At 36.7% G+C, this 26,934-nt stretch overlaps 1 protein-coding gene across 1 annotated transcript in view; it reads right to left on the bottom strand.

Annotated features, from left to right (window-relative positions):
• Window positions 1-15,282: 15,282 nt before the first annotated feature.
• Window positions 15,283-26,934, bottom strand: part of LOC141908624 (uncharacterized) — a 45,763-nt gene continuing 34,111 nt past the window's right edge. The window contains exons 9-11 of the mRNA XM_074798731.1: window positions 19,596-19,685; window positions 17,386-17,560; window positions 15,283-16,719 (exon numbers count right to left, since the gene is read on the bottom strand). Coding sequence (XP_074654832.1) covers window positions 16,474-16,719; window positions 17,386-17,560; window positions 19,596-19,685 — 511 coding nt within the window. The 3' untranslated portion in view covers window positions 15,283-16,473. The remainder of the gene's footprint in view (window positions 16,720-17,385; window positions 17,561-19,595; window positions 19,686-26,934) is intronic.

A 26,934-nucleotide genomic window follows, 5' to 3' on the forward strand; every position in this document is an offset into this window, starting at 1 on the left:
ATTAGACGTTTCAGCATTCGGTATCTGAAGGTCTTGCAGCGATGGAATGCGCAGGCCAATAAGGGCCGATTAATGAAGCATTTTTTCAACTCAAGTATACATATCATTTTTTGTTATTGATGAGTAGAAGTTGGAAGAACAGGCTGGGTCAGTGTCGCTTATTTGTGTTCTGGCATATGTTGCTTTATTCATCTTCAAGCGGGAGACGGATATCCAGTATTAATAAGCCTAATACCACTAGTTAGATATAATCCTAATAATTCAGGCACTAAGTGACAGTCATATCTAATACAGAAACAAAATTTTAGCCACCCATTTCGAATCAGATGATGACCCATTGGGTCATAGGATAGTCTCAAACATTTCTCATGAAAACTGCTTAAATGGGAAAAATCTAACATCACAACAATTTGTAAATAATGTTTTACTCTCTAATTACGCCTACCCGTGGAAACCATGCACAAGTATTTTAGGGGCAATGATTTTGATGAGTCAGCCTAAGTAGAAAACGTGTGAGAAATTGAAAAATATAGAAAAAGAAAAATAAATACCCTCGTAGGTGACCTCGGGTCTCCCAAGCGATATTGGAACCACGAAACCACAGGTATTTTAGTCGTGTACCCGAGTATTTCAGCGTAGAGCTTCGCGCCTGTTGATTCCTTACCCATCATTTTAAGAACATAGAAAATAAAGATACCGGTATTTTTGTTTCTATGTTCAGCGTCCATGGATGAGAAGCTTTTAAATTTGAATGATTTTTTGAATTAAAGAAATTTGTAGGAGAAAATCCCCAGCGGAATGTGAATCACTAATCTACAGTGCTTACAGTGCGTATTTTTACCATTGCCTTACATTTATGTATAACTGGCTATTGTAGCAGATGAAAGGAATCTGTTTCAGGGTTTATTGGGACCACGTTAATGTCTTAAACTAATGAAATAGCTAATGGGACAATCATTTTGCAAAAATTCACGTCGATACTGAAGTGGATTGACTTAATAACGCAATCAATAGGAGGTAGATGTAATTTCTTTTCTACAAGAAATATAAAAATGCAAACATGATACTCTAGAAAACGTGTTTTGGAAGTTTGACTCGCAATTACTTAAAAACCAATAAAGATTACTTGAAAACGGTAAAATATATATAAGACCACATATGAATATATATTGATACTGAAAATTCGAAAAATTTAGATTAAAATTTGTAAGAATTACGAACTTTTGAATGGGAGGAGCAATAATTCAAGTTAGATTATCGGAAAGACGATATCAATGTTTATAACTTCACCAGCGCCCATTTTTCGCATTAACTTTATGATTGGGTAATATCATAAGAATAGTTAATTATCAGCTGAGTTCATCGATATTTTTACTTTGTTTCTATCTTAATCCAATCCAGAGATGTGAACGAAATGAAAAAATTAAACGGGGGAAAAATAGGGACAAAAAATTCAACAATGCGGACCCAGCGGGTACCCAAAATAATGGCGCCTGGAAACTGTGCAAAGGCTGTCAACCAATCGAAAATTACAATTAAATCGTTTAGATAGTAAAACTTTTGAATGTATGGTGCAAAACATAGAGCACCACACCATGGTTGTGACATCGAATCGTTTACAAATTCTCTAAAAAAAATAGTCGTAGTTCCAGATATAAAGGCAATTAAACCTTTTTGGTCCAACTTATTCCAAACATTACGAAATAGTACAACAATGTTTTGTCATTGCCTTAAACTGACAACGATGGACTTATCAAATAGGCTGGATTGCATGTAGACTGGAATCAGTCAGTGATTGGTGATGACCTAACAAATTCCGAAGATGATTCATGTTTGAAAATTAACTTTATCTCTTTAGATCTTTAAGTGGTTTTTCCTTCTGGGTATATTATCATCAGTAATCGCACTTAAAATATCGTAGTCGTTTATTGACGTGCCAATTAATCGACGATGGGAACCACATGTATATATGGATAGTATGTAATCATGAACTATTTTTCAGGCATAACAAATATGGCCGTGAAAGATATTCATGTAGGTCTGTGACGATCACTGAAAGAATTAAATCTGCGAATATCTCTTGGAATTGACCGTTTTGACAAATAATTCTTATTATAATGGGCACCCACGGGTAATGGTGCATGAAAAAATAGGACGCAAGGTTTAGTAGAGAGAGGAACATATAACGATCATCTGGAAGTCGTCGCAGATCGCCAAAAACAAACTCTGTTACCAATAACTAAGAATGTTGTTGTTCCGAATTCAAATGCAAGTATATTGTCGGACATGTGGAGTTCCTATCACTGTTTGGAGCAAGAAGGGTACCATCATAGCACTGTCAACCATTCAAAAGAGTTCAAAGCACCAGATGGAACGCATACTAACTCAGTTGAAGGAATGTGGGGACAAATAAAAGGAAGAATCAAAAGAATGAAGGGAGTGAGACATGAAAAGATTCCCAAAATATTAGATGAGTTCGCTTATCGATACAGATTTGGAAATGGCTGCAACGCTAACATATTTGCAGTAATACTTCGCGATTTAGCCGTGGTTTAGGCTATAATAGACATAGATTTGTTTCAAATTTCACATTTTTCTTGTTTGAGAGCAGTGCGTTCTCTATTCCGCTATTCTTGAAGATTGGATGAATGATAATAAAACCAAAGAATGATTTTTGAATCACTTTTAGGCATATTTTCAAAAGGCCATTGAGTGCACCGGAACTGTCCCACCAGAATGAATTTTAATGGATATGGAGGATAAATCAAGCGTAAACAAATTATTCCAGTAATTTCTTGATTGCTAACGAATTAATTCATCTTGGTCCGATATGGTCTATGTTAACAGTAAATAATGTTAACAGTAGGCCCTATAGGACAAAAAGGCTTATGCGACATGATGTATTTTTTATCCACAAAAGGACGACATTCAGGAATTAGATATAGGCCACTCTCACTGTCTGAACTGGAATCAGATCTGTACTCGTCACTTATATTGTGTAAATCGTCTCGTATCTTGTGAAATGCGGAACGAATATTAACGTCAACATTGTCGCCCAGTAGTACTGGTCGGCAGTAATTCAGAACGAATGTCGATGTCGACATTGTCGACTAGTAGTACTCGTTGGCAGTACCAATAGTAATAGTAAAATAGGTCGCAATTCTGGAATTTTTAAACTCTGACCGCATCACTCAGTTATGCGAGCACATGGACTACAATCCCCAATATTTCAGTTGATCTGTATGGGCAGATTTTCTACTAGAAAATATAGGACAATCGGAAGGACTTAATGTTTTACCTGGATCTGTAAAGATAGAAATTTATCAAATTTAATCAAATCAATTCAAAGGAAGACCACGGACAACAGGTCTGATCGCAACACCCTTGAGCTCTGATCCATCACTACATGCTACGTACATCGGATCGATGTCTCACCGAACCGGTGTTCTTAAGAACCTCGAACAATCACATGATATATATTGGAATAAAGCACTGATGTTTTTCGGGGAGGTCGTCAACCCACATTATAGACAACGCGGACCCTGTATCGACAGGACAGACAAGGAAAGTCTGTTACATCTGAATGCATAAGCTTATGGTTAATCTGACTCCATCACTTGATCGGACAGAGGTGCTTCCACGCTAAAAAATACACTAGGATCCCTGGCTACAGGATCGCAGATCGGACGTACATGTGAGTAAGTTTCCCCTCATCAGACAATCATTGGGGAATTTGGTGGGCGAAAACCACCAAAATGTAATATTACGTACTTTGAAGGATGATAAAAATATGATGAAATACCGGGATGAAATAATGATAAAAAGATAGCGAAAGAATGTGATAAGTCTAAAGATTGTTCAACAATGATGAAGTGCGTGATAAAAAGATAAAAAGGTGAAACGATGGAAAGGTGAAACGACGATTAGGTGAAATGATGGATAGATAAAACAATGGAAGATGATAAAAGGTTATTATGCACCAGCTGTAGCAATAAAGAAGTTCCCAGTTTCTGGGCGCCATTTTGTGGCGGTCCCTCGAGAGGTCCCCGTTGTTGCCATAATTTGCCCTTATTTTAAAACATAAGTTTAACTTAAATTACACACCATTTAAAAGAAAATGAAATGCGGATATTTGCTGGTGATTTTTGGATTTTTTGAACGCAACAATTGAGAACCAGGGACCGCATATCTTATCCTCGCGTAAAAAAAAATCGCGATAATTGTTAATTTTTAAATATCTAAGTATCGATTAAAGCTATATTTCCAATTTTCACAGAGGTTAAAGGCTGACTTCAAGTATAAAAGGCTCATCATCTGTCAGACATGGCAGTATCTGTGAACCCATGGAGCAGTCAAGAGCTCCGCCGTTGAAACTGGAATTTCCGTAATATCTCTGTCAGTTAACCGATTTGGACCCTCCTTTTTGTCAGGGATATGTGTAAACATGTTATATAGTCATATCTATGGCTTAAAATTTAGTTTAAGCCCTCCTTCATGCATAAATTAGCAATTTACTTAGCGCATTCTTCAAATTTTCAAATCTTTGAATGACAAGCTGGGAGGAGTTATTCACCTCACCACAGAGAGCACAGTGACCTGTAGTCATAAACCTATATAAACAAAACAGTTGCAGCTCTCTAGTGCGTAATTTTGGGGGTTAGAAAACTTTTGACGTGAAAGTTGTATCAAACTGAAAATTTATATATCATCTTAACTCCTCATCAGTAACAATGTGTGAAAATTTCATCAAAATCGGACAAAAATTTAATAAATTGAAAATACAGATTTTATGTTCAACTCCATTATTACTGGAGGAATTCTTACAAAAAAAACATCTACAAAATCAGCGAATTCTAATTAAGAAGATTACTATGACCAAAATGATATCAAACGTATACGAAAAAAGTTTTTTTTTTATGTGTCACTGTGATACTGTGTGATACTGGTGTGAGCCAGATGTGTTCCAGTAAACACAATAAACAAACTACCGCTTGCTAGTAGCTAGTGGGATGTGGCCTGCACTGCAAATCTCAAGTACCAACCGGTGGGTTTTTGGACCTCCATTTGAGTCGGCCTTTAAAGAGGGTTATTAGCAGTTTGGGCCTGCGTTAAAGTGTTTTGATTATCTTAACCGCTTGAATTTGAGATTACGCGCCAAAGGGCGCGCCACTGTGCTTTGCAATTTCACTGAACATTGAGATTTGCAACAAGAAATCTTTACATGCCATTTTATTTCTTCACATTTTCCATACACATATTTCGTGATTATTATCCATATCTTGTTTGTACTTTTTTTGGCGGGAGCAATTCGCTTAGCTGGTTTTGGGATCCGGTTTGCCCCGATATTGAAGTTTGGAGGGCGCAGTGGGGGAATCGTCGTATGCAGCCCGTCCAGCCTCGGTGAAATAATTGGTCCTAGAACATTTTTGAGTCCATGGTGAAATGATGCAGTCAATTTAGATGCTTTTAACATATTAATCACATAAATCTATCTGGTAATCCCTCATTCTGGGATCATACGATGATTTTACTGAATCTCAACCTTCTTGCTGGAAAACACCAGAAAAACCTTACTGATTTAGAATTCCAATATTATAAAAGGGTTCATATTTCTTTAAACGGATAGATTAGATCAACATCTACGTACAAGAAATGATTTAAAAACACTGAAATATTTCAAGTTTATTCTTTTATTCTAACTAAGATAACGATTGTTGATATGCATGATGTGGCAACAGGGAAGAATTCGAACTGCAATTGGAGGAAAATAACCATTCGACTTTCGGTGAGTTATTTCAACTAATTTTTTATTTTGGAACCAAGAAAAAAGTACGGCATAGGCCCGTTTCCGACTGATAAAATCCGACTTAGGAATATGAATTTCTTTGAATAAGAGAGGGAAAAAGAGAGGGGTGGATTTAGGGGTCGTTTCGTGAGTCCAGAGTACTGCATGATCGAGGACGCCCTTTTCGTCAAGACAGAGATCGTAAACTCTCAGATTTGACCTCATCCTCTCGGAAATCTTGTACATGGCTGCTTGATCCGAGAAATGTCTTTGCTCTCCTTCAGGACTCCTTCCGATCTACCATAGATCCGCCCTACTGTAATTTTGTTTTTAGTTCCAGGCTCTTATGTTACATCATTTTTAGCCCACTTGGGACTTTAGTCCCAGCGGGCTATTGCGTTCACTTTTCGTCCGTCGTCCGTCCGTCCGTCCGTTCGTCCGTCCGTAGACGGAATCCAGTTATTTTGGGAAGTTTTGAAGATGCTTCAAGGTAACGTCTTGATATTTGGGTTACACGTGTATCTACCCTAGACACATCTTTAGCCCAAAAACTGGCCCTGTCAGAATCAAGATGGCTGACTGGCAGCCATTGTTGTTCGCCAAAATCAGCACTTTTTACACATTTTTGAACTTTTTGAGGGAAATTTTGAAGACGCTTCGATCAATTACCTTGATCTTTCGGATATCTATGAATCCCCCCAGGACCCATCAACGAAACAAAAGTTGGGTCGGTCGGACTCAAGATGGCCGTCCTATGACCTTTTTAGTGCCCAGAAATGTTAATTTTTGCCCGAATTCTGAGTCCTGTAGCTTCCTACTGGTTTACCATTTCTCATTGCAATTTGTGATGGGTATTCTTTGGAAAGGGATGTTTTATACCTCAGACAGGTATTTTTCATCAGTCAATTATGACGCAATTGGCGGCCATCTTGGTGTCACCAGTACTCATTCGTAAGTGGGAAAAAGTTTTTCCACATTATATTGATACCCAAGCGTATTTTGCTACCACAATCAATTAGAAAGTTGTGGCTCATAACGTGTTCTATGATTGTGGTGAGTTTCAAGGTAATTGGATTTCGTATATGGCCACCAGGGGGCGTTGAATAATACAATATCTTAGCATTTCTTTATTATATTCGTACCTATGCATATTTTGTAACCACAATCAATTGGAAAGTTGTAGCTCATGACATCATCTATGATTGTTGTGAGTTTTAAGGACATTAGTTTTTCTATATGATCACCAGGGGGCGTTGAATAGTAGAATAACTTAGTATTTCCTTATTATATTGGTACCTAGGCATATTTTGTTACCATGATCAATTGCAAACTTGTAGTTCATGACATGTTCTATGATTGTGGTGAGTTTCGAGGTCATTGGGTTTTGAATATGGTCACCAGGGGGCGTTGAATAGTAGAAAGACTTAGTATTTCCATATTAAATTGGTAACGAGGCATATTTTGTTATCACAATCAATTACAAAATCATAGCTGCTGACATGTTCTATGATTTTGGTGAGTTTCAAGGTCGTTGGTTTTTGTAAATGGTCACCAGGGGGCGTTGAATATTGAAATTGTTAGATTGTTGAGCATTTGAAACCATTTCCCAAGTGGGCATGGTGTCCCTGGACCCCTAGTTTAGAATCATACACACATACAAAACGGTACAATCTTTGACCAGAATGGATACTTTGAGAGATTGTTTTATGGAATGTGAATTAGTTTTTCTTCGGAGAAGATTTGGATTCCGGTGAAGATCAATTTTACCTCTCCAGCACTATTCAACGGGTTCGTCAGTGGTTACTGTGTAAAATGCGAGAGTAGAGACACTGTTTTTCCTAAGTTTTCCAAGCTGATCGAAATATCACAACAGTCGTAACAAGATTAGTTACAATAATTAGGCTTCAAGTTTGGCAATTATTACATATGAACATCCTTTCGGAGAAAAGATAGCTGACTCTTCGACATCTATCGGAGAATACGCGTCGCACCGTTTTTATTACAAGATACTTTGGTGCGTTCTCGTTTTAATTCCGGCGCGGTTAGGGGCAGCAAATTCACGTACTCATTAGATAGGGACCGATATCAAGATGCGACAGATACGAGTGCATAGCCGCGATCGTACGAGTGTTTTTGGCCAGTGCAAAATTTGTGCAAATTTTAGCGCGGGTCAAATTATTGCGTGTGAATTGCAACTGGTTCCAGAGGTGATTCACTTATGGCACATGGTTTGATTTCCGCGATCTGTTTTCATTTATTGCAAGTGCGATTTTGCACTCGATTTACGTCCCTTACAGTCGTCTCGAAGTGAAATGAAAACGAACCAAACCGACACACAAGGCCCTTTTGAAGCGTTGGCAATTACTAATTTCAGAAACGTTGAAGGGCAAATTCTAGAACTACTGTAATATGGACGGGTACAGCGAAAAGTTAACAACAAACAATAAATACAAGTGAAGTTTTTCATTTATTCATTCGTCATCTTAGGCATTTTATCACAATAATTCATGCCACAAAAATACACGACTAATGTTCGTACATGTAGTTAAATCAAAAATAATTGCAAATAAAGACTAGTAGCAAGAGGCGTTTAATATTGGTATTCGAGAGGTAAACAGCCACAAGGCCGACATTACACAATAATTGAACTTAACAATAACTCGTTCGCAGTAAAATAACTTGGACTTTCCAGCCTACACAGATAGCAGCGAAGTTTATCAATTAACCAATTAACTAGATATCCACTTTCGGCTACATTTATACTGGTGCCTTATACCCATGTACTGTCACAATACATTTTAATCAAATGCAAACGAATGATTATTGGCCATAGTATGTAGACATAAAGAGCGGAGGTTAATAGCTTGTTGACACAATCTGAGCCAAGAAAAAACTGAACAAGGGCGGATCTATATGATATAAAAAAGGAACCATGCCTGTGGGGATTGCCAAAAATGGGTTCCAAAAGACCCGTGATTCACCAACATTTTCTAATATATTGACAACCTCAATGGGAATCCCCTCATTCGGGATCTGCCCTTTAGCGAGGTAAGACAGTTTTTAAAACTACTGCTCTCTTCATTACCACGACACAAAATATGTACTCGAGGAGACTGATAAGCACATTGTTTCACATTAATAGATGTTTCATATCAAAATGTACGTCAGGGCGGATCGAGAATTCATGGCAGTGTATTTTTAGTTACGAGGTGAAAGCATCGGAAGAAATGTTCAGGAAGCTAATCAGTAATTCAAATGGTCGAAAAAGTGTGAAAAATTGAACATTTTAGATTGCACCTGGCCCTCAAACACCTTGCAGATGTCAATCACCATTTTTGTCGAAAAAAAATTATTATGTTAGAACCAGAAAAAACTTAAGAACCAAAAATTTAGGTTCAATTTTCCGTGGCATTTTGAAATTGACACCCACTGGAACCCCTCAAATCCGCCCTGTTTTTTCTTCACAACGGCTAAAAACCCCCAACCTTTTCTATCTATCTACTGAGATAATCAAATGAATAGCTGAACCAAAATGTGTGGCAATCATTGAGCTAAAAATTACATGCATTTACATATATTTTCTCTGATCATCAGCTAACCCAATACTTGAAATTACGCCCCAGTGGTTTCAATGATCATCATATTGCTCATATCTAATTGACCTCATATTGATAATAAATAGTAGATACTTGAAATAAATTACCAGCTATCGCTTAAAATTAACATACCTCTTTAATTAATACATTCTAGCAAATAATCAATTAATCATGCAAAGACTAACCTAATTTCCGACATAAGTAGGATGGCTAGACATTGCCACGTAAGATATAGCTTAAATCTTCATGAATTAAATCATAAGCGTCTCCAAAAAAAAAACAAACTTGGAAACAGTTCCAGAGTAGACGGTTAAGTTGTAAAATTTATTGTAAAATTTGTTCATTTCCAATGAGTCAACTTTAAAGTGAGAACTGTCGAACTGGGTCCCGTTAATCAAGCAATACATCACCATGGTTCTGGTAACCAACTAAAATACCAGGTTCCAATGAACGAAACTCGAAAAATTACTCAAAACTAAGATCATTTTGGTTGCGCAGTCAGACTAGCTTAAGTCATCACCGAGTACATCAGGATAAAGCCGTTTTTATCTGTATGTAACTCATCATTATATTGATGGTCCCAAAAGCGAGGCTGACTGTATAACAAATCTAACAAATCAAAAATAGACTCTGGATCCAAGCCGGCTCGAATTTATCGTAACTCTGTTGACTTTGGAACTAGGCCCAGATTACAGAAGAAACTCCTAAAGTTCCACAAAAAACCCTCCTTTCAAAGCCCACACTCACTCAAGGTGGATGTGTCGTTTTATAAGGTTTAAACACAGATTTATTTTGGTTTTGATTATAAGACTATAAATAGAGATCATTGTCATGCTATCACATCAAGGCTCTGGCTAAACAGTTGAGAATCATGCTTTTTCATGCGAAAAAGCATGTTTTAAGATTATTTTAATTCATAACTAAACCTTCCTTTCAATGCTATGAAAATGAATATTAAATCTTTTTCCAATCAGACACTGGAAGGCCTACACTGGATATTTCCTCCTAAACGGTATACTTCAAGCAAAGAGATTCAACCTTGAATCAATAAGGTCAATATAATAAGCATATAATGTTGTACCAAGTAACTGCGTATATTGCCAAAACAGCAAGTTGTTGTTTCTGTATATTTCTCAATTTATCAATCAAAACATGAGCTACACCAAAAAGTTAATGCATCGATAAACTATGAATTAATGTGTAAAACAATTATTGTAATTCATAGTCTCATCTGCATTAGACAATTGAAACTTGTCTCAGCACTTCATATTACAGGTACAGGCAAAATGTGAACTTCTGTAAGTTACGGTTTTTTTCAGAACACGCCGATATTAGGTGCATTTTACTCTTGAAGTCCGAAGCAAGTTCCATAGTTCTTAGTTCTTTAATTAGGGCTAAAACATAGGAAATCAACTGAATTTCAAACTGCATAATGCGAGCAATCATTGATCATATTGTCTTACATGTATACATCATTCATAATAGCCTCAAAATCTAACAGAGGAAGTATAACATACATGATACGCGGCAAAAAACATACCATATCAAATTTCTCACCAACCGGTGGTCAAACATTGGGTAGAATCAAAAAAAGGGCAGGCGAATTCAATTTAGTAGTACCGAATTTAAAAATGATAAGTTAAAAAATTTGGTGGAGTTGTTACTCTGGCTTAATGAGAATTTTTACCTTTTATTTTGCGCTTGGGCTGGATTGTTGGTGTCTATGATACATACAGAGATGATTTCAGGAATTTCCAATTTTCATTTACTAAATCCAGACGGAGAGTGAGGACTTAAAAGCTCGGTGAATGAGAAACGAGGGATGTTTTTTGGTGAAAGACATTAACATATTTTACATAAATGAAGCAAACATGAATGCAAAATATTACTCAGACATTGGCGTGAAAAATTAATGATTGCAAGCTTCTCTTATGCTTTCAATATATTGTACTACCAAATACTAGGTAGATGGAATGATTCCAGGGTCTGTCCGCAAACAGTTGTATGATACTTGAACAATAGGTATAGAATATGTTAACAAATAAACATGTACAGACACTTATTTGATTTGCTGTAATTCCAACAAGAACGTCATTCCCAAGACTTCATTCACAAGAAATTCAATTCCCATGACAAATCTACTTTCAAAATGCAATAAATCAAAAACATTGCTATATTTTCAAATGTCTTTCTCAGGATTAAAGCTGTATTTACTGGACAGATGGAATGCGGCTTATGAAGGTAGAAAGATAGCTCATGAATGGTTTTCTGTTCAATAAATAGTCACGTAATGCACTCCAGAAACAGTTAACCCTTTCAATACCACATAGTGTCTCCACTGCTGTACCGGAGGGAATTTCTGGGTTTATAGGGTTATATTTGAAACTTCATAGGATAGTTACCAAGGTATCTGACACAGAAAATTTATATAGCATGTTGTTGATAACTTTTGGGCCAACAATTTAGACATAAATAATTTGGATATAAGTGAACTTGAGGTCAAGGTCACATACTCCAAGATGGCCGCCATGAAAAAAATTCACGAAAAAGTTTCAGATAAACTGCTCTGTCTCCCAGAAAAATGCACTGATCTATTCAATTCCAACTGAAATTGTATGCCATATATCCTTACTTTATGTAGTAAAAATTTCAAAGCAATAGAACAACTAGAAAAATGTATTTTTCCACTCATTTACCAACTTCTTCACCGATATGTCGGAAGGCCGGATGTAAGGGGTTTCATTGGGGTATAATTTCAGGCCTCAGAAAATTTTTACCTTTGTATTTGACACTGATACATTGTATACCATGGTGTTGATAACCATTGGGCTTACAAATAAGACAAATTATTTGAATATATGTGACCTTGAAGATGGACAGTTTCTGGTTCTTCATTATTGTTATTGGTGTCCGTTGCCATGAAAACCATATCAACAGGGTCTAAAAAAATTGTAACTGATTTCATTTTCATCATCAAAATCATTGCTGGCACTATAAACCTACTTTCTGACTAAGTCACATCATCTGAACTGCTGCTGTCATATTCGTTGTCACTCTCAATTTGTTCACTACCAAATTCCAAGTCACTGTCAGCATCATATAGGAGCTGCTGAACCGTTTCATCCAGCCAAATTGTTTTTTTCATGGCTGTTACCATCTTGGATTTTATGCAGATGGCAGCACCGGCTGATACTGATAGATATGCCCTTCTAGAAGAAGGGTTAAGTGATACCGTATCACATACAGTACGGGTATGCTAGCTTGTCAATTTGTACCGTATGCCATACGGTAGTGGGATTGAAAGGGTTAAGCATGCCCATATGCAAGGATAAAAGATAATGACATAAGGACTAAGTCAAAGTACAAGTCTAAAGTGGTTATCAATGACAGGTTTTAATGACTTCCCATCAGAGTTTTCACCATATTACGTCAATGTGATAGGAATAGGCCTCGTATTCAAGTCTATATTCTTAATTCATATGGCCAGACGCAGAACAGCCACATCAATCAAACTATTGATATATATACATGTATAATCCTTTTCTGATCTATTTCAAGTTTCTATGCCAGAAAATGTAGGAGAAAGATGCAGCTGTAGCAGTTACCATGACCCAGTTCCACAGTGGTGAGTTAGAGTTAACTCTTGAGTTTAAGTTAGTTCATTTTCAATGTTTTAACCCAGGGTAAAATCTTAACGCAGAACTGTGGAACTGGACCCAGTACATTACCTGTAAAGCGTTCACCCAGAAAATGTAAAAATCAGGGTTCCACAGAATATAAGATAATGTCGTGTGATATATGTATAAAGTGGAGTTAGTTTGATTTCGCTAGAAAATTTGCAACATCCGCAAAACAGCAGCAGCGATGCCTGCATATGATTTTCTTTGGGGGCAAATTGTCACCCTAGAAATGTTTACCATTTATTATCCAAATAGAGACGGGCTGGAGCCAGTTTCACAAAGATAGATAGCCATTTAAAAACTTCCCCAAATAACTGAATTCCATCTACAGATGAACCTATAGACAAAAAGTAAATGCCATCAGGGGTGGGCTAAAAGGCGTCACACAAGCCTTTGGTTTAGTCAAAACAATAACATAGATCCATATGGTAAGGAACTGTTGGTACAAAATTGGTAACTTAGTGCAATCATACTAAATTGAAAACCTCAAAGTCACTAAAAATTGTTGCTGTGTGTAAATGGCCCCAAGTTTTTTTTTTCATTTTTAGGCCTCATCAAAGCATCTTCAAAACTTCCCAAACAAATGGATTACACCGAATGAACAAATTAATGGAGGAAAAGCAAACACAATAGACACGGGGCTACGCTAGAAGCAAGTAGGCTATGGATTGAATGCACATGAAATGAATTCAATCATGAATTTAATCAATTATTTACTTTCATTAAGGTATGAGAATGGATCTAATACGTGGGCACATATATAATAGATAGACAACCCTTAGTGTATGAAAATATCACATCTACAAAAACGAGGTGCAAAAACTAGAGGTAGATACTGACAAAAGAATAACCGCGATAAATGTACATCATTTACTGGCATGATGATTGATCCTATTCAGATCTAATATTAAAGTATAAGTTAGACGAGTCTACCCAAGAATCTGAGTATATAATCTAATGGTCCTCAAGTCATTGAATCATTAAGCATGTTGACACCAATAATGGTCGAAAAACCATGAAACGCCAAAGCAGATACATGTTGAAGTCAGTACAGCTAAGCCTGCTTTCCGTTCGTCAGATTTTGACTATGTTGAATGATAACTAATTGACCCATCATTCATTCCATTTCAATAAAGCCCATGAATATTTACACTTAAGTGGTAAAAAAAGTAGGTTTTCGATATTTTGGATCATGGTCCAAATGTTCAGTATCCATTCATTTGTTTGAACGATTGTATTAGATAAATTCTAGTCTGATGGTTTGATTTGGGTGAGATTTCTAGCTGCTCTAGATAAACTTATCAACTGTCAGCATATCATAAGGCGCGTTCACACGACGAAATCTAGACCGGTCTAAATTTGGTCTGGTCCAATTTAGACCGGACCAAGCGTCACACAGGCAAAAATACCGTTCCATATTAGACCAGTCTAGTTTAGACCGGTATAATTTGGCACGGTCTAAAAGAGCGAACCAGGTCCGGACCAAATTTTGGACCATTCTAAAACAATGTGTGTGGACAGAAACTGGTACCAGGTCCGGTCTAAATCGTAATTCTGAATCTCTGGGGTAGTAGTCGGTTTTTTCCTCCCTATACCATGGAAATGTTTGGAGCGTAACAAATATGTATGTTTGTATGTCGCGATCATCATCCGTTTTACTTCCATGTTTTGATTCGTGTTTAAACGACACTAAGAGTTCCAGCGTGAAAGAATAAAATCGAATTCGCAAAAATGTCTAAACCAGACAGAGGATCGGATTGGTCAAATGAAGAATGTCTTGCTCTACTTGGAATCTAGAAGCAAGACTTCATCCAGGCCCAGTTAATTATTTAGCAGATGGCGACATCTTGCCCCCGCTACAAGCAATTTCATCAACGCGTGTCAAAACACTGTGTGAACGCTAACCAAAATTTGGTCCGGTCTAAATTTGGACCGGACCATGTACGGACCGATTTAGACTGGTCTAACTAGTTGTCGTGTGAACGCGGCTATTGATCACTCGCGGATTCTCCGGCCATACAGTCATTGTGTATTTGTTTAAATGACAATAACCCTTTGAAAACTTCACCTATTCATAGAATTTCATATTATCACATATCATTGTTTCCAATCAGATCCAACACAAGCAAACTTTACCGTAGCTGTAAACGTGGATAAAATATTCGGGATCCTGTCCTATTTTGGAATAAAATAAGGTAAATGTTCATTTAGCCTGAGGCTTAGTACGTGGCCACAGGACATGATTGCATCCACTCCGATACAGATTATACTTCATAATATGCACAGTTTAGGAACATAATTTACTAATCATATAAATGTGTAATAACCAAATGCTTCATATTATTTACAATCAAATTTACAGCTTAAACATTTAGGTGCTTGAAGTTTAACCAATGCCGAACTCCCGATTCTGCATGACGAAAAATGCCAGCTGGACTCATATCAGAACTGACTATGAACAATGTGTTCAGTTGATAGCTCACAGTTTTCCTAGGTGGCATTTCACCATGTTCTCTCATGCTGAAGAGCATGTCACACCTTGATGATTTATCTAGCATATGATTTATCTAGAAAAATTTGACAAATACACTACAGGTAAGTCACTAAGAGTTACGGGTTAGTTTAGTCTAAGTAAAAGAGCATGATGAAGTATGCTGGTAGTAGTACAGCAAGGCAGTTGAAAAATTGTGTGCATACACAAAATTTTGTTAAGAAATTAACAAGTGGCTCAGAAAATTTTGATACGCTCGCTAAATCGTTAAGGTGTGACAGTTCCTATGTTCTCTTCATAGAAAAGTAACTATTTTCATATCATGCCTCAATGACAAACAATTTTCAAATAATAATGTATGAAGTCAGCTCAGCTAATTGGTCACACCCTCACACTAGGTAAGGCGTTTCCTCATGAGGGCATTATCAAACATGTTGATTATTTAACTCTCAAGTCTCACAAGGTAAATTCTTTTCCTCAAACAATAGCAAGTGTGCTGCTGCTTTAGCTAAAACAGATTATTGTATCCATTAAGACACATTTCTCCTTCGAAGTCCAATTTTCTGAAAGATGGCAGTTGTGCACGAGTCCTTTTTATAAAGCTCATAGGTCAGGGAAATGCTATCCCAAAGTTTGGCTTATTGCGATTGTGTGTAAAGCAAAATATGGAATTCACTTAAATCATAAACCCTGGCTACGAAATGAACGTGGTACACACCTTTTTCTTCAAGCATTTGAATATTTCAAATAATATTGATACGTCTTGAGCTACCTGCACCATATTAAAAAATGTTTGGTGCTTGAAAAAAATATAAATTAGCATGCTGTTTTAAGAGTGACCAACATTTACTCAGATGCAGTCTTAATATCAGGAGTTATTTTAAGCAAGCCACATGCCTGTACGCTGACACACATGATCGACTATTGCTGCTTGGCTACAGTTAAATCTGCCATCATCGACGAAAAGTCCGAGAGTCTCTGATAATCTTCATCATCGTCATCGTCATCATCATCATCGTCGTCATCACGACTGTTTTCCTGCTTGTGTTCACGGTACGATGGGTTACTCGCATTACGCGGAAGTTTCAACGTGCACGGAAGCATTTCTCTCATTACTGTATGATGCGTGACTAGCGCCGTCAAACTAGGCCATTCTTTATCCAAACCCTGAAATCATTGAATTAAAACTCCACCATCACTTTTTGATAATCTCATCAAAAGCATTTGTTTTCTGATAAAAAGTATATTCTATGAATACAAATGTAGACGGTATTTATAATTTCTGTCCATTCGACAGAATACGCTATTATTTTGGTAATTGTTAATATCTATCTTATATCCATTTGGCATCATAATAATGATTTTTTCTTCAAGTAAAGAATTTTCTTCAATAAAATACAATGCTTTTGCTGTTAGTTCAGCTTAATGACATACATCACGAGTCCTGTCATGGATCCTCGCTTGCCACAGTTTGATTGCCTCCTGCCAAAGCTAAGCGGCCACCATGTATTAAGCCATCAAATGCTTTGTTTTTTAACCAGCAGATTCGCAACGCTACAATCTGATTGGCTAGATACATAGACTGGTGGCCGCTTAGTGGCAACCTGTCCACCCAAGAAATCTTGGGCAATGAAGGGTTTGCAGCGAGGGTTTATTGTATGCATGAGCTTTGGTGGGAGGCAATCAAACCCTGGAAAGTGAAAATGGAATTTCGCAGTGATATCAAGCATTCGTAATAAATAACGAGTCGATGCAAAACCATACAATGTACAAAACTAATATTCTTATTTCATACAAACTAACTTGCACTTTTTTTCCCATCATTTCACATACCTTAAGTCTGTATCCTCCTTTAGAAGTTTGTGTGATAAGATAATGAGAAATACCAGACGGATTCTCAAACTTCGGCACTTTAACTGACAGTGCATAGCAGTTGGGATGCGTAGTACTGTCACGCACAATGAATGAACCAACATCTTCTTGTGATAATATCTCTAATGCAATCTCTCTGTTGCAAAAAATTCAAAAATTAACTCATTATTCATCGAAGTCTCGACAGTCAAGGGCTTTTGACCAATAGTCCGAGCTGCATGATACAAAGTTATACATTATCATCAGTTGTAACTAATAAGAGATACATATAAATACCAAGTATCATAAAAATTCTAAAAATGTGCTGATTTTGCTGAACAACAATGGCTACAAACAAGTCAGCTGTCTTGATTCTGTTGTAACGATTTTTGGGCTGCAAGATACAGCTAGAGTAGATACATGAACCATATATCAAGAACATAAATCAAAGCATATCAGAAACTCCCGAAGAAAACTAGATCTTGCCTACAGGCGGATGGAGAGATGAAAGACGAAAAGTGAATGAACTAGCTCTCTGGGACTAAAGCCCAAGTGAGCTAAGAATCAGTTTTATTCATCAATCTAGTTTAAATCTGGAGATAAGTAGAGTTAGGTTTTGGCACTCGTGCTGATGCAAACGATTGATGGCGTCATCGAACAAGTGAGAAAATTAAATTCACAATCCTATAATAACTCCTATCGAATAGATTAAAGTGGATCAAATCCCTGAAACCTGTCCTAATAAAGAATAAAAATGAAAATTATTTTCAAAGAAATGATGGTGCCCTAGGGAAAAAATGTCTAAAGTGTAAGAAATACATGATAAGGGCGCTAAGTGGTAAGCGAAAGGCTTAATTGATTGAACCGAAGAATGATCTGGGCCATTTAGTAGTGTATAAATTCATAAAACTTACACCAGACATAATAGAAATGTCATCTCAGTAAGTAGTGTTGGTGCATTCAATGTCATTTATCAATATAAGCTGCGTTCACTCTAGGATTTCAGTACGGTACTAAGCATTCACACTTAGAAATTATTCGAGGCCTATTCGCGGCTTATTCAGTTCCGTACTGAAATACGCCCCTCTCTAATTAGGCACAGGCCTTATTTGGCTCGAGTCTTATCCGTGCCTATCATCTCCATGATATCATGGCTAACAAGTAGTTCAAGACAATATCCTCCCTCTTTCATTTGGGCCATCATGATGTCAACTGATTTATTAAACAACAGTGTATATCTAACAACAGCTTACTTCATTTAATCGCATACAATATCTATCATTTCTAAATTGGCATCATTAAGAAGTGAAATAGACTGGGAAGAATGTTTCATGAATATTTAGGATTGTTACGTACTGCTGTATTTCTATAAGCCCTAAAACAGAACAGCAACAGAATCTCAGGTTGTGTGATCAGTCTCTGCAGCAGACACCTCATATGTACATCTGCTCACTTCACTAAACCACTCTACTGAACCGCACAAACAGTAAAACACAGCGCTGATTCACAGTACCAAGTCAGAGCAATGTCTTCTTTACATTAAATGTTTATTTCAGTGTGTTACCAAAGTAATTTGGTAAAATTACGATGGCAAATGCTTGTTTAGCAGGAGAGTGAAGTTAAATCTGCCAATGAGTTTTTATCTACCATTGAGTGTACACAGAGCAGTACCTGCTTTGAAAATATTTTGTACATACATCGAGTACTGCTTTCAAGAATTGACCAAATTAATTGGACAGATAAAGGAAATAAGGCAGATGAATGAGAGAAAAAGAGTTTAAGTGACAATCTGCATCTCACAGATCTACCACTGATTGCTCTATACTTAGATGTCATTAGCGCTGATGGACGGGAATTGACCTAAGCGCTTAACAGTGAAATGACGCAAATAAAGAGGCTGCCTATGATAATGGATAAAGGCTAAATCAACTCCAATAAAATTGTAATATTTCAAACTGTATCATCAATTTGTTTTGACTAGATTATGCATATTACGAGTCAATTAAGCCAGACCATGACGTGCTATGTGTCTGAAAGTGTATCAAACAAAAAAAGGGTTAAGGTCAAATTCAAGTGTCCTTGACCTGATTTTGGTAGAGGTCAATAATCAGGGAATTCTTGTAAAATCCATTTCTACATTCATTACACTAGACACCTGGTCAGCTATGAGAATCCATGACAGATATATTTACCTTGGAATTCCTGCTTGATACCAGGAACATTGATGCAAATTTTGGTCATCTAAATTTGTAGGGCTATCATATCTATTCAGGGAATCAAACCTACAAGAAAAAATGAAATGAATTCATTATCATCATATCTATTTTCTGTAGCATAGCTATCGAAGAGGCTAACTAAAATATTACCATGTAACCCTTTCATAATCATTATTTACTATGTAACACTATGTACATCGTAATTCTGGAAAATCTAGGTGCCTGTTGCAATCGAATCCTGGATATATTTTTATTAGCATCAAATCCAAATAACATGACAATTTCATTTATTTTTGGAGTGAACAAGCTGCAAGTCCTAGCAAGTTATCTTTTTATAATACAATTAAACAGTCTCACCAGCTAGAAAACTATTTATCGATTGTAAAGAATTTTAGTATTAGAAGTGCAATTGCCAAACTCTGTACCTCATCTCACCGAGTGATGATAGAAAAAGGCAGACACCAGGGTTGAGTAGAGAAAACAGGATTTGTGATACGTGTAACTGAGTAGAAGATGGGCTGCACTTCATCTTAACGTGTAGCAAATTCAATAATCTCAGGAAGAAATTTAATTTGGTTAATGTTGGTGTAAATGAAATAAATATAATCTTTAATGATATAGGTTTTCAATCGGAATTGGTAAATTTGGGGAAGTATATTCAATCAGAATTTGAATACTATATTCAATTTGATGCTTGAAGTTATATTTTTACTGTACGGTACTTGCTTGTCTCATGTACTTTTTCTTGTAAACATTTTTGTAATTCTGGTATTGTATATTATGTATATACTGTTTTCTTTTTCTAATGTTTCGGTGTTCATTGACGTTCATGTCATTTGATTATGATGAATAAAATAACTTGTAACTTGTAACTACATCGTTTATAGCCCATTACAATGCCTCGATAAATGTTATACTGAAAAATTATGACGTCCGAGAATTTCTAGTTTTCACCGCTTTAAGGTACACGTACGTTCAGCTAAAAAATCTTGAAAATGAGTGCCTTCATCCAACCAAAACCACTAAGATCAAGTGTCATTCCGCTTAAAACTATTCATTCAGGAATTGATTTGGTTTCAGGCGATGGTTCATTGATAGAGAATGAAAACAATGTAACCTCACCCCTCACTACGATCTCTTATTTTTCATACCTTGATGGCATTTTTTTAGGGAATGGTGAATCTTTTAGGTTATTTGGGGCAGGGGATCACGCCCATCTAATCCACCGATTTCCCATTGATTTAATGAGCACGTATTTTTCACTTAAATATATTCTGTTTTGAGGTATTTTTCTAGCCCGCGTTGTCAGGACGACAAATTTACTCGATGCTGTCGGACATGCTTAGAATTCGCCCAGCGCATTCGTGTATGCATACGTGCATTTGTGCCAGCAAATCATGAAAATAATCATTGAAGAAACCTTCATGTCGCGTAATCTAATAATCTTGATGCGTACTGATTGCGATTTGCTTTTAACCCTTTCCTGAAGAATTACTCGGCTACTGTGATACTAGTGTTTTAACTCAGAACCCTTAAAACCTGTGTATAATCTCTTCTACAATAAAGGCATCAAATAACTGTGTAAAGATTTCAGGAAATATCTTTAGTTTCATAATAGTTCAATGTTGATGTTTTCACATTGAATAGGTTTAACATCAGTTAAATCATTTTTGTAAAACCTAGACCCAAGTTTAGAAAGCCTTAATGAACCCTCTTTCCTTCCTAACTTACTCAATGGTGAATGAAAAATTCAAAACCACTATCACTATCAGAAACCACTATCAGTTTACAGGATTGGGTGAACTGAATCTTACAACACGGATTTAGAATTGCCACATTGGGATGGTTAAAAACAATCTGCAAAACAAATCGAGCACATTTGTAGCTCGAGGCTTATGGTGAATGAAATTGGCTCTTCAAGATGTGTTCCCGAGGACCAATAAATTCCATACGCACTGCATTCTTCTGACCTGTCAGAGCGTAGAGAGTTGAATATTTCATTCAATATTTTTCATGAAATGTGCATGAGTTACAGCTAAGTAAAAGTTGAAAATAACTAACTAGCATTACCGATATTCTTTGTTTTTAACACGGAAATAAAGTACTGTTCCAGATTTCATTTGCATGTGCCACAGGATCATACCGATCTCCCTGAAATTGTATTGCCTATAAACGATCTCCCTGAAATTGTTTTGCCTATAAATCAGATAATGGCCGATTAGAGATTGAGTGAATGCCAGATTGAGAATCAGCAGTAGCAATTCAACTGTCAAAGCTCAACAGATTTGATTGACAGAGATCAGCTGTTAAGTGCAAGACTATGACTATTCAGATGACTTGTTCACATTCCACTAGAAAACTATCCAAACCTCGTTAGCCGAAGTGAAAACTTCAAAAACCTTGCTCAGGTTATAGCACGTTCAGATCTGAGAAGTTATCGCGAATGTAATAGCGGTTAAATATGTTGCTTATTGCAATAAGTCAGTGCATATTGCCAACCAGGGCTTCACTCATTGCCCCGTTTCCAAATTCTCAAAAAGCATGAATCACCGGATGTCACATGGCCAGAAAATGTTGATGGCAGGTAATGAACGGGTCAAAGAAAATTATTGATAAATCCAACAAAATGCACATTACAGTACGTAAACCCTTGCATTTCAAAACTGATGACCGTCCACTTTATATTCTACTAGTGACATCAAATATAACTGTGACAAATATAACTAGAGCTCTGCCAGCAATACCTCTTTGGCGATGAAAATGTTCGACAAAAATAGATGGCAAATGGATAGCGAAAATAATAAGAAGAAAATTAATTTTAATAAATTATTTGAAGCCTGCGAAAAATTTTTAGAATTTTTGGGATAAGCTAATGTTGAATTGCCAATTTGAAATCGAAGTTTTACGAAATTTGAGGAATTATGAGATTTGGCGATTGCGTAGGTGATACAGGTTTTCGACTGTAGTAGTGGTTTAATTTTACTATTGAAAATTGTTATCAATTGATTACTTGCGACCGAATTCATTCACTTTGGCCTGAAAGCTGGCAACTTCATTGCCTCCATGGTTGAGGAAAGAGCTCTTCTGATGTCTGCTTTATCATGACTTTTGAGCATATCGTGTGACCTAGCCAGCCGGCCCGGTCCGGCCGGTTTGGTTGTCACTCGATATCCTCTTGAGTCTGGGTTGAAGTTGACAGTCATTTAAAATAACTTGTTTATGTTATTCTGTATGAATTACGCATGAAATTTGTAACTTTATTGAATTTGGGAATTTTATCCCGGAATTTTATATATAATAAGGATCAATAAAGAATTGAATTGAATTGTCACCTAATACACATGCCAGCCATCAGAGGAAGCGGAGCCGTATATGATAGCTATGTTATTATAAATTGCTAATCTCATGAAACCTGCATACCCCTAATATCGAACATATTTTCTAAAACATTTGAATATTGAAATTATATGTTTACATATTTTTATATTGACCCCTTGTAGCCGCCGATGAAATTCACGCCAGCCCCACTCAGATCGTAGATAGCTTCGTCATTCCACTAGCATCCCCATGTCAGGGTCTTACTTTTATATCAGGCTTCCAAATCGTGAATACATCCGCCATTTTGACCGAATCATCCGATATTTACTTATCATTTCTATTTATGCCTGCCGCTTCTGATTTAATCACACATCCTTCACTATTACAATACGTCTTCTAATGATATTCAATGCAATATAACATTTCGACGTTCAAATAGAGCTCATAATCACATTTGCAATGATAACCAAAGTCAATAGGGATCGATAGCTGCATTTAGACATCTTTCATCTTTTATCTGTCACTCAGTGATTTAATATTGTTTGTAATAAGCTTTGTCTTATTTCATATAAATACCAGTATATGAAAATATTATCACTTGCGTTATGCCTGAAGAGGGGAAAATGTAACTCCCGAAAATGTTTGCTAGAATAAATTCATATACTCATTAGAAAATGAGATTTGTACTGGTTTTGCTTCTATGGATTTTCAACTTTTCATCCAAATATGCTCTGCTTGGCTTTGAAAAATTTGACGCATTTAGAAAGTTACTAAAGAGTGAAGCCAGATGCATTAGATTTTTCATCATGTTGACATAATCATGAAAAGTGACTCCACTGCGGAAAGGAAATATAACCTACCGGTAAATTAAAGTCACTTGTCAATCAAATGCCAATCTGAACCTACAGATTTTTCCCTATGAGGTTTAATCAGGTTAGTTATCGGACTAGTGATGGGTTGATCGATGTAGACGTCATGATTCTCCGATACACAGCGCGATCAATAACCAGATTACTTAAAGATCACTGCGGAAAACAGCAGCGAGAAATTCCCAGTCACAGAACTAACTTTTAAACCTAAGATAAGAAATCCATTGAGCTTAATTATAAGCCGGGGCTTCGCCTATAATATAGCGATAGATGTTACCATACCCCCACCATCAAGGAAATTGCCCTAAACAAGTGGTCGGGTGGACTGATTGGAGCAATCGCAACCAACTAATGACTCGCATTCCATTCATTAACTGGTACATGTACTGGCACATGTACGGATCAATACATGTATCTATATACATAGACAGAATGAATAATATAAGATGGTTTGAATGCTAAAGCAAAAGCTTAAGGTATAAATGGATGTGCTATTAGCATGTTTGATCGACTGATAAATGTTGGTTTTGTCATTCATATTCGGCATCCGTGATAAACTATCGCACACGTAATGAATAATACAACAGTATACAAAGTTCACAGAAATAATTAGTATTCCATAATGTTGTCACCAGAGAAACAGATTCACGAGCTGGCAGCTACCATACACCACAGGTGCTGACTTCAGGGGGGTGGATATAAAGCTAAATAATGATGAAATAACCAAAATATTCAGGAAAGGCAAGAGGGCATTAACCCATATATCAATTCTGGTTAACCTGTAGGATTGATCATGATGAAGTCATAGATTCATAATAATTCTTATACACAACAGCCAAATCAGCCTGAAGCTAAACTGTATTAATGTAACCAATCTTCAAAATGATATGTGCATCATTTGTATGCCAAAATACACTTTCTGAATTGAGACGGAACGGTTTTTTGTTTGTAACACAGACAGTTACCAGAAACAAATACTCAGATTTTTCCATTAATTAGTGCGATTTCTGAATAAAATTGACAAACAAAAGGGTTTTGTGAAGTAGCAGAAACCACATGCATTTTTGATGTAATAAGAGACAGGCAGATATGTTTAGGTTATGTACAGGTAATGATAGATACAGTGATATTCAATTAACAGCAGTTGGGACATACAATGATATCTGGATATTGCGATAGCCAGATGTCGAGTTGAATATTTCAATCATTCAAAGACATGTGTACCCAGATTTCAAGGCTTTATGTCTTTCTATATTCGTTAAATTCAATACGGTGGAATAAAAAATGATCTTTATTCTTATAATCTTACATAGTAATAGCAGGCGCAGTCAGTTTTTAGGAATTTTTGTGCCAACCTTTTTCAATGAGTAGGCTATGCCATCTAACACCAACCTAGGCATTGGTGACTAGTGATAGAAATATGTCAGGATATTTTTCTAGTTCGAATTCAGTCTTATTTTGAAATTAATTTAACATTTAGCAGACGATAAACCTTAAATTGAATTTGATTGACAAATAACAGGTAATTTACCCTTTCGTGACCATTCAAAATTCATAAATGATAGCAGGTGGGTATGATTAGGTATGAAGGTAGAAAAAGCTAGCCTTACACAATTTGTCAGATAAATCTACTACTAAATTTACTAGCGAATGATTTTCTCAGAATTTCTTGATTATGGAAATTCTACTTGTCATAAACATTCGGCAAAAAGCATTTTCATCTACAATACAGATCACATGAACATTTTTGGCCCGGAACAACTGTTCACACGGGTGCCAAATGGGACCAGGCCCGTTTTGGCCCAACCAAAAAAGACCAGACCTGAGCTGAGCCAAATTTTAGCGTATGTATTGCTACAGGTACAGGAAGTGAGTCACTTCGCTTTGTATAGTATGGAGTGAGTGGTTTATGTGTGAACGCACTCTACAATTAGGCGCTGACCAATTGAACCGTGGCAATTTGGTCTGGGCCGAATCGTCTCTGCGTGGTCGCAGCTCATGAATGATGACTGCCAAGAACAGAGATCGCAGCTAATTATGTAACAATTGACTGATTGAAACCCCCCGCCAGGGATTCAAGCCTGAAACCCTTTCTCAGTTTATGATATGCCCTAGAGGAATACTTATATCAAACATCAAGATGAAAGTCTTAAAAATTTCCCTCGAAAAGTCAAAAACATGCATAGAGTGCTGAGTATGGTGAATTTTATGTCGGAAGCTTTTTAGGATACTCTCATTTTTACTCTCAAATCTAATACCAGAAAATTTGGCAAATTTTGCTTAAAATCGGCCTCATTTTTTATGGACTTTTTTATTAGCTTTTGCAATAAAGAACTAATTTAACTAATGCCTTGTACTGTTCCCCTGATCAGAAAACTTCTAAATACAAACAAGCATTGGAAGCACGAGGAAGCTGGGTTAGAGAAAACTATGTTTGCAGAATTGCAGGAAGATAGATGATTATTTGTCTAATTCATCAATAAAGTATGATACGTGCATGTGATAAATTGCTTTAAATAGGCAGATAGTTGATCATAATGACAAGAGGACAAACATCACATTGAAACAAAGCAGGCATAATAAATTGAAAATGTATCCAGGGCAGGAACATCACCCAGGCGCGTTTCCAGGCTATATTCCGTGTATGCAGTGGTGATTGGAAAAGTGCCCTTATCACTGATCTCTTAAGCCGCGATCTCACGAGCATTTTTGGCCCGACCAAAAACGTCGCCCAAGGCCTGAGCCAAATTTTAGCACCAGACAAATGATTGCGTTTGAATTGCAACTGGCACTGGAAATGATCCGCGTAGCTTTGTTTGAGCATTGTTTAGTATCGAGTGAATTTTTTGCGTGTGAACGCGCTCTCTAATTAGGTACTGGCAAAATTTGGCCAGAGTCTGATCCGTGCCAATTTGGCCCAGGCCAAACCATGTCTGTGTGATCGTGGCAATTGTGAACAATTCTACAAAACAGTTTCTGTCCGTTATACCCTGAAAAACAGTTCATATATACAACATTTCATGCGGGGCTATGATACCACAAAGGCTCCTGTCAATTGGTCAGTGGCCATAAAAAGGTGCCTTAATCTAGAATATAAAATGCTATTCTGAATTTGAAATACAATGGAA

The sequence above is a fragment of the Tubulanus polymorphus genome, chromosome 7, assembly GCF_964204645.1.
Source record: "Tubulanus polymorphus chromosome 7, tnTubPoly1.2, whole genome shotgun sequence".
NCBI classification, from domain to species: Eukaryota; Metazoa; Nemertea; class Palaeonemertea; order Tubulaniformes; family Tubulanidae; genus Tubulanus; species Tubulanus polymorphus.